The sequence below is a fragment of the Equus quagga genome, chromosome 10 (genome assembly GCF_021613505.1).
Source record: "Equus quagga isolate Etosha38 chromosome 10, UCLA_HA_Equagga_1.0, whole genome shotgun sequence".
Classification (NCBI taxonomy): Eukaryota; Metazoa; Chordata; class Mammalia; order Perissodactyla; family Equidae; genus Equus; species Equus quagga.
This window is the reverse complement of record NC_060276.1, coordinates 6343767-6356046: the sequence shown is the minus strand read 5'-3', so window position 1 is coordinate 6356046 and position 12280 is coordinate 6343767. Positions and strand designations below refer to the sequence as shown.

The 12280-nt window shown below is 40.2% G+C and overlaps 1 protein-coding gene across 6 annotated transcripts in view; it reads left to right on the top strand.

The window, feature by feature from the left end:
• The first annotated feature begins 217 nt into the window (after positions 1 to 217).
• Positions 218 to 12280, top strand: part of FMR1 (fragile X messenger ribonucleoprotein 1) — a 37652-nt gene continuing 25589 nt past the window's right edge. For 3 of the 6 annotated variants that reach the window (XM_046673151.1, XM_046673150.1, XM_046673147.1), the window contains exons 1-2: positions 218 to 501; positions 10188 to 10240. In XM_046673151.1, the coding sequence (XP_046529107.1) occupies positions 451 to 501; positions 10188 to 10240 (104 nt within the window). In that variant the 5' untranslated portion in view covers positions 218 to 450. The remainder of the gene's footprint in view (positions 502 to 10187; positions 10241 to 12280) is intronic. The other 3 variants (XM_046673149.1, XM_046673148.1, XM_046673146.1) reach the window with 1 other exon arrangement.

Here is a 12280-nt window from a genome sequence, read left to right as displayed (position 1 = left end):
CGCCCTTCCCGCCTTCCCGCCCTCCGCCGAGCCCGCGCACGCCGAGCCCGCGCGCCTTACGTTGGGCCCGGCCCCCCGGCCGGTTCCCAGCAGCGCGCATGCGCGCGCTCCTGGGCCCGCGAGGAGAAAGAGGGCGGAGCCGAGGGGCTGAGCCCGCGGGGGGAGGGGCGGCGTCGGTCACGTGACGCGGTTTCACTGTTTACACGCGGAACGGCCAGAGCCTTCGGCCTCAGTCAGGCGCTCGGCTCCGTTTCGGTTTCACTTCCGGTGAGGGTCCGCCTCTGAGCGGGCGGTGAGCCGACGGCGAGCGCGGGCGGCGGCGGTGACGGCGGCGCCGCTGCCGGGGGGCGTGCGGCAGCGCGGCGGCGGCGGCGGCGGCGGCTGGGCCTCGAGCGCCCGCAGCCCACCTCTCGGGGGCGGGCTCCTGGCGTGAGCAGGGCCGACGAGAAGATGGAGGAGCTGGTGGTGGAAGTGCGGGGCTCCAATGGCGCTTTCTACAAGGTACTTGGCTCCAGGGCAGGCCCCATCTTCGCCCTTCTTTCCCTCCCTTTTCTTCTCGGCTTCGGCGGGAGGCAGGCCTGGGGCCCTCTTCCCGACGCCGCGCCCGGGAGCCGGGGCGCGCTGGGCGGGATGTTGTCTGGGAGGGAAGGAGCGGGCTCGGGGCCTGCAGGAAGCCCCTCGAGCCCCGCTGTCTCCTACGAGAGGCCCAGGCGCCTATCGGAAGGAGAAGCGGGCAAGGAGAAGAGGGTGCCCTTTCGGGGGCGAGCCCCGCCTGGGAGAGCTGCGGATGGGCGAGGGCCGGCGGCAGGTAAGAGATCCTGGCGAGAAGGGCCAGTATCCGCGCGGGGTGACGGCGACGGCTTATTTCTCTTTTCCTGAATATCCTCTGCAAGTGGGATCCGGGCCTGACGTGTGGGTAGTTGCTGAGGAGCTGGGGGTGCTTCCGTCGAGCCGCCTCCTGCCTTGCAAAGAGGGTTTGAGATCTCCTTTGGCTTCTCTTTTTCCTGTCCAGCGTTGGGACTTCGGAGAGCTCCACTGGTCTGCGCAAAGGGATGTGAAGAGAGAGTAGTAAGAAGCTGTCGTCAGTACCAAATCACAGCGGCAACTGATTTTTAGTGGCCTCTCTTTGTGGATTTCAGGAGAGATTTTAGATCCAAAAGTTTCAGGAAGACCCTGACATATCCCAGTAATGCATTAAAGAAGTTGGCAATCTTGAATATTCGCAGCCTCCCCCCCTTATTATGAATGTGGGCAGATTCAGCAATACAGATGCTTCAGCATCTAAAAACATTAGCAACTCTTTGCTACTTAAGAAAAAAAAATTTAACCCTCAAAAGGGCTGCATATATGCCGTGAAACTTCAGGAAGTAAACTGGGAGTATATTATTACTAGGGAACTTTAAAAAGTGAGTTGAAATAATTGTTTTGTGTTCCAAGTACCTATCGTTTCTGAGTGTGTAGTAGTATTGCAGTGGACTGTGTTGTTGAGGTTTTAAATAGGCATTCGTGGTTTTACTGTGGGTTTTTCTTTTTTAAGTTGCACCCTTGCAAATCGACTAAGATCTTATACTTTCAAAAAGAGGATTAAAAATATTTTGATGTATTCGTAGTGCTTCTGTTGGTATGTACTTACTGTAGATCTAGTAATCTGTAAATTCTCATTTCCTCTTGAATGTCCCTCTGTAACTTCTGTAAGTAATATCTCACCTTACTACAGTATTTCGGCAATAGAAGGTGCGTATGGAAGGAAACATGGAAATTAGCTATTGCCGTTGTCTGACACAGTTCTTCAGTTTATTATAGGATAACTGAAACGTTTCAAACGAGACTTGTTTGGCTATAGGAAAATAAACAGTTGACTTAACTATATATGTGTTTACTAATTTTATGGAGATTTTGGAGATCAGTATATTTCATAAGTGAGTAAAATATGTAAACTGTTCCATACTTTTAGCAAAAAGACGAAACCTTTAGCTGTAAAAGGAGAAAAAAATAACCCGGCAGTTAGGTTCTTAAGAGTCTTACCAGTATAAAATTGTTTCAGTTGACTTTGCAGTCAAAATTTTACTTGCATTTATTTCAGTGATGCGCAATTTCTGCTGCTTTGTGTAGAATCGTTCTAGTTCCTAGGTTGGTAGTTTTACTCAGTAGATTTGTGGCCTTAGCTATAGTAAATATGAGCAGGGGCTAATGGTTGAGCAGTATTCTAATAGGTCTGTGATATTAGCTTAGGTTGGACGCCACTTTTACTGTCTTTGGTGGAGTTAGCTTGCTATAGAGGGCAGGTAGCACATCCTGGTCTTGAAGGGTTTATTCTCTTCCAGCAACCTATGATTTGCTTCCGTGATTTTGCTTGCAAACTGCTTGGAATATAAGAAATGACCTCTATCTTTGCTATTAATCGCCCCTGTTTTTGTTTTTTAACAGAGTCGCTTCATTTGAATGTGAATAAAAAGACTGGATTGTCTTTTAGTTACTTGAGGGGAAATGTGAAACTTCAACGTGTATAGAGAAATTGCCGTTATGTTTATTTAATTAAGGTTTATTTTTAAGAATACCTCAGATGGTCTGTATGGGTGGAAAAATAGTTTCTGTAATGAAAAAGGTTTGATTTTTTATACGACTCAATATTGCTGTGAGTTAGAAAAGTAAAACAAAAGTAAACTGAGTTCCTTGTCCACTGGGATGGGCAGAAAAGATGGGAAATAAAGACCAATGAAAAATGAACTGTTCTGGAGAAATGTTACATTTAGGGAAAAAATAGGACCCTGGTTCATCAAATTGATAGAAAAGCTTTTAAAAACTAAACAACTCAAACGACTTCAATATAATTGAATTCAGACTTTGATTTGCCTAACAGAACCACCATATTGCAAAGGACAGTTCTCCATCTTCTGAGAGCAGGGTCCAAGTTTGCAGTGTAAACTGGATAGAGTATATGCTGGGAACAGTTGGATTCTTTCTCTAAAAAATAACTCAAACTCAGGATTCAGAGTTAACGGAACCATGAGACCTAAACCCTCAGATTGTAACAGCTCATTTCTATTTTTCCCTCTGGTGTTTATTCTTAAACACTTGACAGTTAGATTTAGTAGTTGTCAGAGCCACTACTTTTATGCTTAGGTATTTCTTTGACTTAGAAAAAGTCGCATGTACAACTTATAGAGCCTTATGTTATTTTAAGACATGAAGACACTTGCATTATGCCTCACGAAATCTTCACAAAGCATTTCCTAAATGAATAATGTTGAAATAAGTTCTTTATTCTAGGGAAATCTGCCTAAAATAGTGTAGTGGTTTTTTTCCGGACTAAAGTTTTGATTTATTGCGAATGGTAATGAATTAACTCCATTGTAGATGTAGAATGTATGTCATTCCAATATGAATGTATGCACTAGTATATCCTAAGATTCCTAGGTTTTGTATATTAGTATGAATTGCCAAAGATGGATAAATTGTATGTTGAAAACATAAGATACAACACCTTTTCATTTTCTGAAAATATAGTGACTGGCATCTGATTCATTGTTGTAATATGGTGTAAATATGCTAAATTGCATTCTTATTGTTAGATTATATTCTATTACAGCGTATGTTTTTAAGTTTGGTATCTGAGGACAGACTTTAATTTGGTGAGCAGTACTATGGAGCCAGCAGCTAAATATGATAAAATGTACAGTCAAGAGGAAATTTTTTTTAATAAAGACCTTAGTAGCCCAACATGTCATGTTAGCTAAATAGCCTGCTAGAAACCACTGTTCTACTACAAATATACTTGCGTAAGACACTATGTATGTTTTCTCTGAAGTCACTACATATAACTTTCCATCCAGGGATTGGTCTCTACTTTGAGGAAATGTATTGTTCAGGTCAGCCACAGTTTTTTTTCTTCACAGAGTCTAAATATAAATAACCTTTTTAGTGTTTAATATCTTTGTGGAAGCATCATTTTTTCCCTTTTGAACTGTGCATTTTCCAACTTCGTACTCATCCATTCTGAAAACCTCCAAATTATTAAGTGCAAAAATCAGTGGTATAATAATTGGGTTTCCGATTCCTGCCCACGTTGGGAATGTGCTTCCTGTGATGACCACGATCATGATTATGATAACTGTTAACAGGCGCCAGGCACTGTTCTAGGTGCTTGACTTCTGTTTGTTTATTTCACCCTCTCCCGCAATCCTGAGGTGCTGTTGTTATTCTCATTTTATGGGTGAGGACGTAGATGTACAGAGAGATTAGGTAAGTGACTTACTGCTAAGTGTTAGAGCTAGTAAGGGTCTGACCTGGGCTTTGAGATCAGTACTCTGACTTCCTGAAATGATGAAACTTAGCTTGAAGAAATGACTTGGATTTGAGTTCCTGCCCATTTTTTGCATTGCGTTGTCATCTTTGTACTTGTGACTGTCACACTGCCTTAGCTTTTTATAAGTACAGTTGCAAGTTTATATTACCGTTTTTTACTGTTGATACAAAGATGTCATGAAATATTCAGCTTATGTATTAGCTTCCTTTTTATTCACTCCCGTGCCTTGATGTGGCACACTGTAATTCTTCCTATGGAAGCCCACTAAGGAAAGGTAAAGTTAGAAATCTTTGACTCTGCTATGAAATTTGCTTTTGTTACACTGGGAGCAGATCAGAACTGAAACATTCAAAAGTTACAATACATACAAGAAAATTAATAACTCATTTAATACTATTCTCTCTATACCTGTGTGTTGTCTTTGGGTCAGGGTAAACTGGAAAGAAGGCATTTTTTTCAGAATTTTTGGTAAATGCCCAAGTGAAGTCTAGTATTCCCAGACATGCGCTGGGGTGGGCAGGGCTGTTGATGTGGCGTATTGTACTTTTCCCTTTCGGTTGTTCATTCCCTTCCATTGTTAGTGGTCACATACAAAGGGTGACAAAGCGATAACTTGCTTTATATGTGAAGCCTTCAATCGTATTTTATCACGTTTCACATGTCCCTATCCTCTATATCCTATAGGTTTTCTTTAGGAGGGATATTTTACAATGCTCTAGTTTTCTCCCTTGAGAATTATCGCTCTACGTGTGCTGTCTTCAGTGATAATGTAATTGTGTTCAGTGGTGGTTAGAGGCTTACATTGAAATTTCTTTACACGATAACCTATATATAGGTTAGTCACTCATATTTGTGAGAGAGCTTACTAAGCTGGGGGGGTATGAGTTGTAGTGGCGGAGTAAGATTCACTCAGATAGGGATGGACTTTCGTTAGTTTCGTCAGTCCTGGTAAGGGAAAGTTTGAGTTGGATATCTCGAGTCATTGCATTCTTTGGTAAGTATGATTTTGTGATTGCCTCTTTGGCTCAGTTGTCGGTAAGTTGGGAAATCTCATAATGATTTTTTGATTTCCTGTATATACCCCCTGATGAGGAGGCTGTGTCTCTCTTCACACTTTAGCACCTTTCTCAAACCCCAAAGATTTTCATCACATTTTTTCTTCTCAGAGTCTAAATAACCTTTTAGTGTTTAGTATCTTTCAGGAAACAGCCTTTTCTTTTTCTGTCCCAATTTTTAAATCTTTTTTTAAGTGCTTTTGTTGAGATGTAGTTTTCTCAAATGCAGGAGCATTTATGGTTCTGCATCTTTTATAAAATATGCCCCTCTCTGCTTTACCTCTCATTTATTTAGTGCCCGTTATGTGCCAGACATTGTGCTAGGTATTAAACATGTGTGATTTCATTATTCACAACAACCTTTGACGGCAGGTCCAATTCCCATGTATCCATTCCTTACTTGCAGATGAGGAATTTAAGGCCCAGAGACCACTTCTTGGAGAGTCCCACAACTATTATGTGGTAGAACCAAGATTTTGAACCTACGTCTCATTCACAGCAAAATTGCTGACCACTAAGGTTACTGGCTCTTATAAGAGCCCTAGCTCTCATTCAGTACGGTGCAGCTCCCTTTGTGTATTCATTCAAACCCATTCCATCTCCCTTCTTTGGAATCCCCTGAACCTATCTTCTCCCCAAACACCAGCTTCGCATGATGTAGATAGGTAGTGATCGCAACAAAATGTAGTTTTCCAAATTGGTGGTGGGTAGGGTGACAGTGCTCGGGAGGTGGCTGGGGAAGGAGGAAATGAGTGTTGTGGTGAGGAAGGGGCAGGGCTAAAAGGAGAGATATTGGAGAAAGGATGATGAGAAGCAAGCAGGAGGATGGGACTCATGTTGGAAGTGACGGTTTAGTAAAAGGTCTTAGATAGAAGTCACAGGAGGCGTTTGTCCTTGGTGTGAGTGCAGGCCAGACGCAACTGATGAGTTTCTTTTATGCCATTTATTATAGCAGCAACGAAGAAGGTATTGCATGCCTTCTGTATTCACTTAATATACAAACAGTGATGAAAAATGACTGGTTTTGGAACAATCATGCAAACATCCATATACAGATAAGCCTCATTAACTCGAAGGCTGTGGCCCTGGTAGGCTGCAATGATTACTCAAACTGTTTCTGACACTACATCCGGAATTGCTTTCAGAGCCTGTAAAAGATTTTTTTTTTTTAGTAGTCGTAAAAGTTGCAGATCTTCCTCTTTTGAGGGAATGTTTGATTTTAGGAAATAGGCAAATGTGGTGAGTGAGTATGATTAAACTGTGCAATAACTTTTTGGCAAATAGAAAAAAGAATATAGCAATGAAGTAATGAGACTGACTTTTAGAGTGCTTTTAAGGTGAGTTTGAAAATGGTCCCCAACATTTTTAACAAATTGGTGCTGTCCAGTAGTACTTTCTGTGATGATGGAAATGATTTCTGCCTGTGCTGTCCACTACAGTAGGCACTAAGCCACGTGTGGCTATTGAGCACTGGAAATGTAGCAAGTATGAGTGGGAAACTCATTTTTAATTTTATTTAATTGTAATTAATTTTAAATATAGTCACATATGACTGGTGGCTGCTATGGTGCACAGCACAGTTTTAGACAAGGGCAATAGTATTGGAAAGACACCTAATATAGTGAGAACAGTTTTTCACCCAGCTGTAACAAGGTTCTCTTAGCTGATTAAAGGACTTAACATTTTCAGCATATAATATACAGTAAGGAACTACTATTAATTACTGCCAAGACATGCAAACATAGAACTTTTTAGACAGGGATGAAAACAGAAGCAATGGCCTTTCTGGGTAAATAAAAGATCATCTCCTAGTAGGAGTCTTCATTTTAGTCCTTAATCTAATCCCACCCCTAAAAAGCAGATCGTCACTTTAGTATCAGCCATCATGTAAAGACGAGGGAGAAATGAGGCTGGGGGTGGGAGGAGGTCTGTTCTTCTTCCCATTCACCATAATTTTGGGGACTTACTTTATAAAACTAAGAGCAACCAATTCCTGCAACTTTAACTCAAAATGAGACCTTTCTGTTGCTGAAATAATAGTGAGGCAAACACCACCTTAGGGCACTGAGGGCATGCATGCGCCCTTAGGAAATCTATATTCTAAAATATGGTCAGTATTAAGCTAGAGTTCTCAAAATATCTGTGGAAAATGTTCATGATTTAAATATAGCTGAGGAAAAATAAGATCAAAATGATAGGAAGAAAATATCGGTTTTCTCCCCTTTAAACCAGCAACTATAAAGATGCTTAACTTAGAAACCATAATTCAGCCATCTTGGGTATAGCAGAACACCTGCATTCCATTCTAGCCCACCTTGATCTTACAAGGAAACTTTGTTTTAGTATAGCTTTACTTTTATTCTTTTAAGCATGATTGCACAAGTTTGGTGTCTCTGTTTATCTAGCTTCCAAATAAATGTTTTCCAGGGCCCTGCATCCCTGCCATTGTTTTTCTTAGGAGCAGCTAATTAATACTTGACTGATAATGTTTTAATTTGATATTTTGGAAAGTTCTAGTTTTGAAAAAATCCTTTAGCCTTGGGCCTTTGAAGAAGTATTGGATTACCAAGACATTTACATTTGCATTGAATCATTTGTTTAACAAACTTATTGGGCACCTACTATATACCAGAAATTGTACCAGTTACTGAGGATCCAGGAGTTAAAGAATAATCTTAATCTGAAGTAGTTATCCTCCCAATATCCAAAGCCATGAGGCTTTACTACTATGTTTCCTTCTAAGAGGTTATTTTGTGAGTTGTTTTTTGTAAGGAAGACTGGCCCTGAGCTAAGATCTGTGCCAGTCTTCCTCTATCTTGCGTGTGGGACACTGCCACAGCGTGGCTTGACAAGCGATGTGTAGGTCCACACCTGGGATCCAAACCCATGAACCCTGGGCCACCAAAGTGGAATGCACGAGCTTAACCACTACACCACTGGGCTGGCCCCTTCTAAGAGTTTTATACCTCTAGCTCATTTAGGTCTCTGATGCATTTTCAGTTCATTTTTATATATGATATAAAGCAAGGGTCAAAATTTATTCTTTTGCACATGGATATCCAGTTGTCCCAGCACCATTTGTTGAAAATATTGTTCTTTTCCCCATTGAATTGTCGTCTTCGCTTCCTTGTCCACAAAGGATTTATTTCTACCATGCCTCAAGCTGTTTCTCCAGGTTTAAGCCTTTGTTCCTGCTGCTTCTTAAGCCTGGTGTGCCTCGCCTACCTCCAGTCCCTTTTGTTTGGCTAATTCTTCCTCAGCCTTTAAAGTTTGATAGGAACCTCACCTTCTTCAGTATGTCTTCCCTGATCAACATACCCCCACCCCACCCCCCACATACCTTTCCTCCACGGCTAGGATAGGAACCTCTTAGGCAATGATCCACTTAACTGTTCATTGAGTTCTTAGTAGGCACTCAAGTCCAACAGTAAATAAAATCAAACCTGTCACCCACCCTCAGGAAACTTAGTGGTAGAGGGAAAATGGGCAATAATACTATAGTGAGGTGTTTATAGTAGGGATAAGTATAGGATGCTATAGGAATGCAGAGGACAGAATTTAACCTAGTCTTCTGGGTTTTCCCATAGGAGGTGACATCTAAACTGAAACCTAAAAGACCATAGGAGATAGCTAGCTGGAAAGAGGGGAAGGGCAATAGGAAAGAAGGAACAGCATTTAGGAGAGAGGCCCAGGTAGTTTAGCTTTGCTGAATCACAGCCTCCGAGGATGTGAGAGATGAAGCTTGGAGAGGTGAGCAGCAGGCCAGGTCATGAAGGGTCTTTTACAGCTGGAGAAGGAGTTTGGCCGTAACCATCCAGGCAGGGAGAAACCACAGGAGGAGAGAAACGTACAGAACTAATTTGAGTAGGAAGCTTAAATCTCTCAAGCCATTTTAAAATGAATTAGGATATAAAGCCCCTTGGGTTTCTTTATGCTTTATCCTAGTCCTCTAATTGTCAAAACACAAACAAAACCTCCTTTCCTGCACCTATTAAAGACCTAATTTTATAAAATTACGGACAGCATGCTGATTAAAGAATTCTTGATAATTAGTTAGCTATTACTTTTATGTCACTTTATAGAATTACAGACAGCATGCTGATTAAAGAATTCTTGATAATTAGTTAGCTATTACTTTTGTTATGTCTTTCTGCAGATTACCAGCAATTGCGTCATCAGATTTAAAAGATTTAAACCTCTGCACTTCATATTACTATTTTTTTCTCCAAGTGCTCATGAGATTGAGAATTTAATTAAACTCTGGTAATTGGACTTTTTAGTAGTATTAGCAGTATATTGTTGTTAAGGAAAATTAAGTGTACTTTTGGATACATAGATTTGAGATTATATTTAGTCATTTACTATTGTGTTTTCCTAAAATTTTATTAAGGAGAAAAAAGATAGGTTACAACAGATCTATAGTGGCTGGCATATGTCTCTGGAACAAGTTTCTTAGTTTCCAGTAATTCTAGCGTAAAGTATACCTCCAGCTTTGCACTCACCACGTGCATTGTAATTTTCAATTGACTTGTCTCTATCTCTGTCTCTCGCCCCCCTCCACTCTCGCCCCGCCCCCTTAGATGCTGAATTCTGGAGCAATTTTTTCATGTTTTGTTTTAACTAATCCGTATTCCTAGGGCCTAGCACATAGTAGGTGGCTAAATACAGATGTGGTTCATGAGTGCGTGATCCTCACAAACTGACAAGCTTTCGTTTAAGACTCCATTTTATTCTTAAAATGTTTTGGTATGTTTGTAAAATGTGACTAAAAACAAAAATGATTTTGAAGATTAGAAGTTAATTTAACTGTGGTGTTTTTCTTACAGGCGTTTGTAAAGGATGTTCATGAAGATTCAATAACAGTTGCATTTGAAAACAAGTAAGTGTCTATGTATAATTTTAATGTTCAGGTTCTTTATTATTTTATGCTAATTATTCTAGTTACTCCTCATTTTAAAAATTCAAGCCTAGTTTGAGTGTTTTTTCAGGAATGGATCTTCGTGTTACTGACCAGGAAGTTCCTGAGCAACTCAATATTAAACCAATGGAATGACTGTTTCTGCTAATGACCTTAGAGATCCCTTTTGTATAATCTTGATGCTTACATCTCAGTCCCCTTGGATGTAAAGAAAGCAAACCAAATTCTTCTGTATTAGTAAGAGAGTTTTAATAGGAATATTTGTAATTTTTAAAAGACGAAAATGAATGGATTTCATATTTATTGGTAAAAACGATGTGAGTTTTGTAATGTTAAGTCTGAAATCGATGGTTTTGGTTGTCTAGTGTATTTTACTGGAAATAATCATGTTTACCTGTTGACTTATTTTTTATCTGGTTCATATATTTATAATCAATAATAGTGGTAACTGATCTTTTCTGCTTTCTTCTGCTAGATGAGTAAATAAAAATACAGGCCCATGAACATGAGCTATATGAAGGCATCAGTAGTATAGATGTTAACATTTTATTGGAGGGACAAGTCTCTTGACTGAATTTTCTGAATGCTATTAAAGGCATTTTTCAGAGTAGCTTTTCAAGATTCTAAAGTATGTGTAAACTCCTTAGCCAAAGTGTAGATATGGTCATGATCTTAGGATTTTACTGAACTCTGAAGAATGGTCAACAATTATAGTGTATTGGCTTTTATGCACCACGAGAATTAATAGTATATCAGAAGCATATTTCCGGTCTGTAGAGAGAAGAAATAGGTTAGTGATTGCTTCGGAATGGGGAGCCATAGCTAAAGAGTATGAAATTTCGTTTTGAGTGATGAAAATGTTCTAAAGTTGACTGGTAATGGATGCACATATCTGTGAATATACTTAAAACCATTGAATTGTACATACACTTAAGTGGATGGATTATATGGTATGTGAATTGTATCTTAATAAATCTGTTAAAATATAGTATCTGACCCAGACATACTGTAATGAGACTGTCAGCAGAGTCTTTTAGCTACCAACAGGACAAAGTAGTATTCTCAGATGCCTGAAACACATTTAGGGTGAGAGAGAGAAAAGGATTTAGCGTATCCAACCCTATTCCCAGCTCTAGACTACTAATCTGAGTCCAAAATGCAAGTTTGAATAATAGAATACCTTCCTCTGAATACATAGAACCAAAAGTTCCAGAGTCTGCCTCTTTGCTATTTCAAATAACCATGGTTATACACTAGACAACAGCTTCACACCTCTAACGGAGGGATCTTTGATAATGTGGAGAGGAATTTTTTTCTTGTAATTACACTCTTATCTGCTTGCTCCCATCACTAGGTAAACACAGTTTGCCATAAACGGAGAGTTATCTTTATTTGCCACTCTTAGTTTCTTCTGTAGTCCTTAATCTAAAATATTAATCAAACACTCATTTCCTCTATGCATTTAAGAATGTCTATTTTATACACGGATTTGTCAGATCAGTTCTGTTTTCAATCAGATTTCTACTGTAAACTTATAACTATTCTGTCTTTGGACCTCCTAATTCTCTCCATATACCATAGCTCTGTAAAAGTTTCTCTTCAAGCTATCTGTCATACTGGGAATCTGAAATAGATCAACTGTTTTCCCTTGTGTTTGCCGTTCAGCACTGGGTTTGAGTACATCACCAGGATTTGATAGGCCCCTACCAAAGTAGTCTCTTTGCCTTTCCTTGTGTGTTTCCTTTTTGTTTTTCTGTTAAAAAAAAAAAAAAAGCTTGTGTTAAAAAAAAGCTCGGGACTGGCCCCTTGGCCGAGCGGTTGAGTTCACACGCTCCGCTTCAGTGGCCCAGGGTTTCGCTGGTTTGAATCCTGGGCGCGGACATGGCACTGCTCATCGAGCTGTGCTGAGGTGGCATCCCGCAGGCCACAACTAGAAGGACCCACAACTAAAAAAAACATACAACTATGTACCAGGGGGGCTTTGGGGAGAAATAGAAAAAA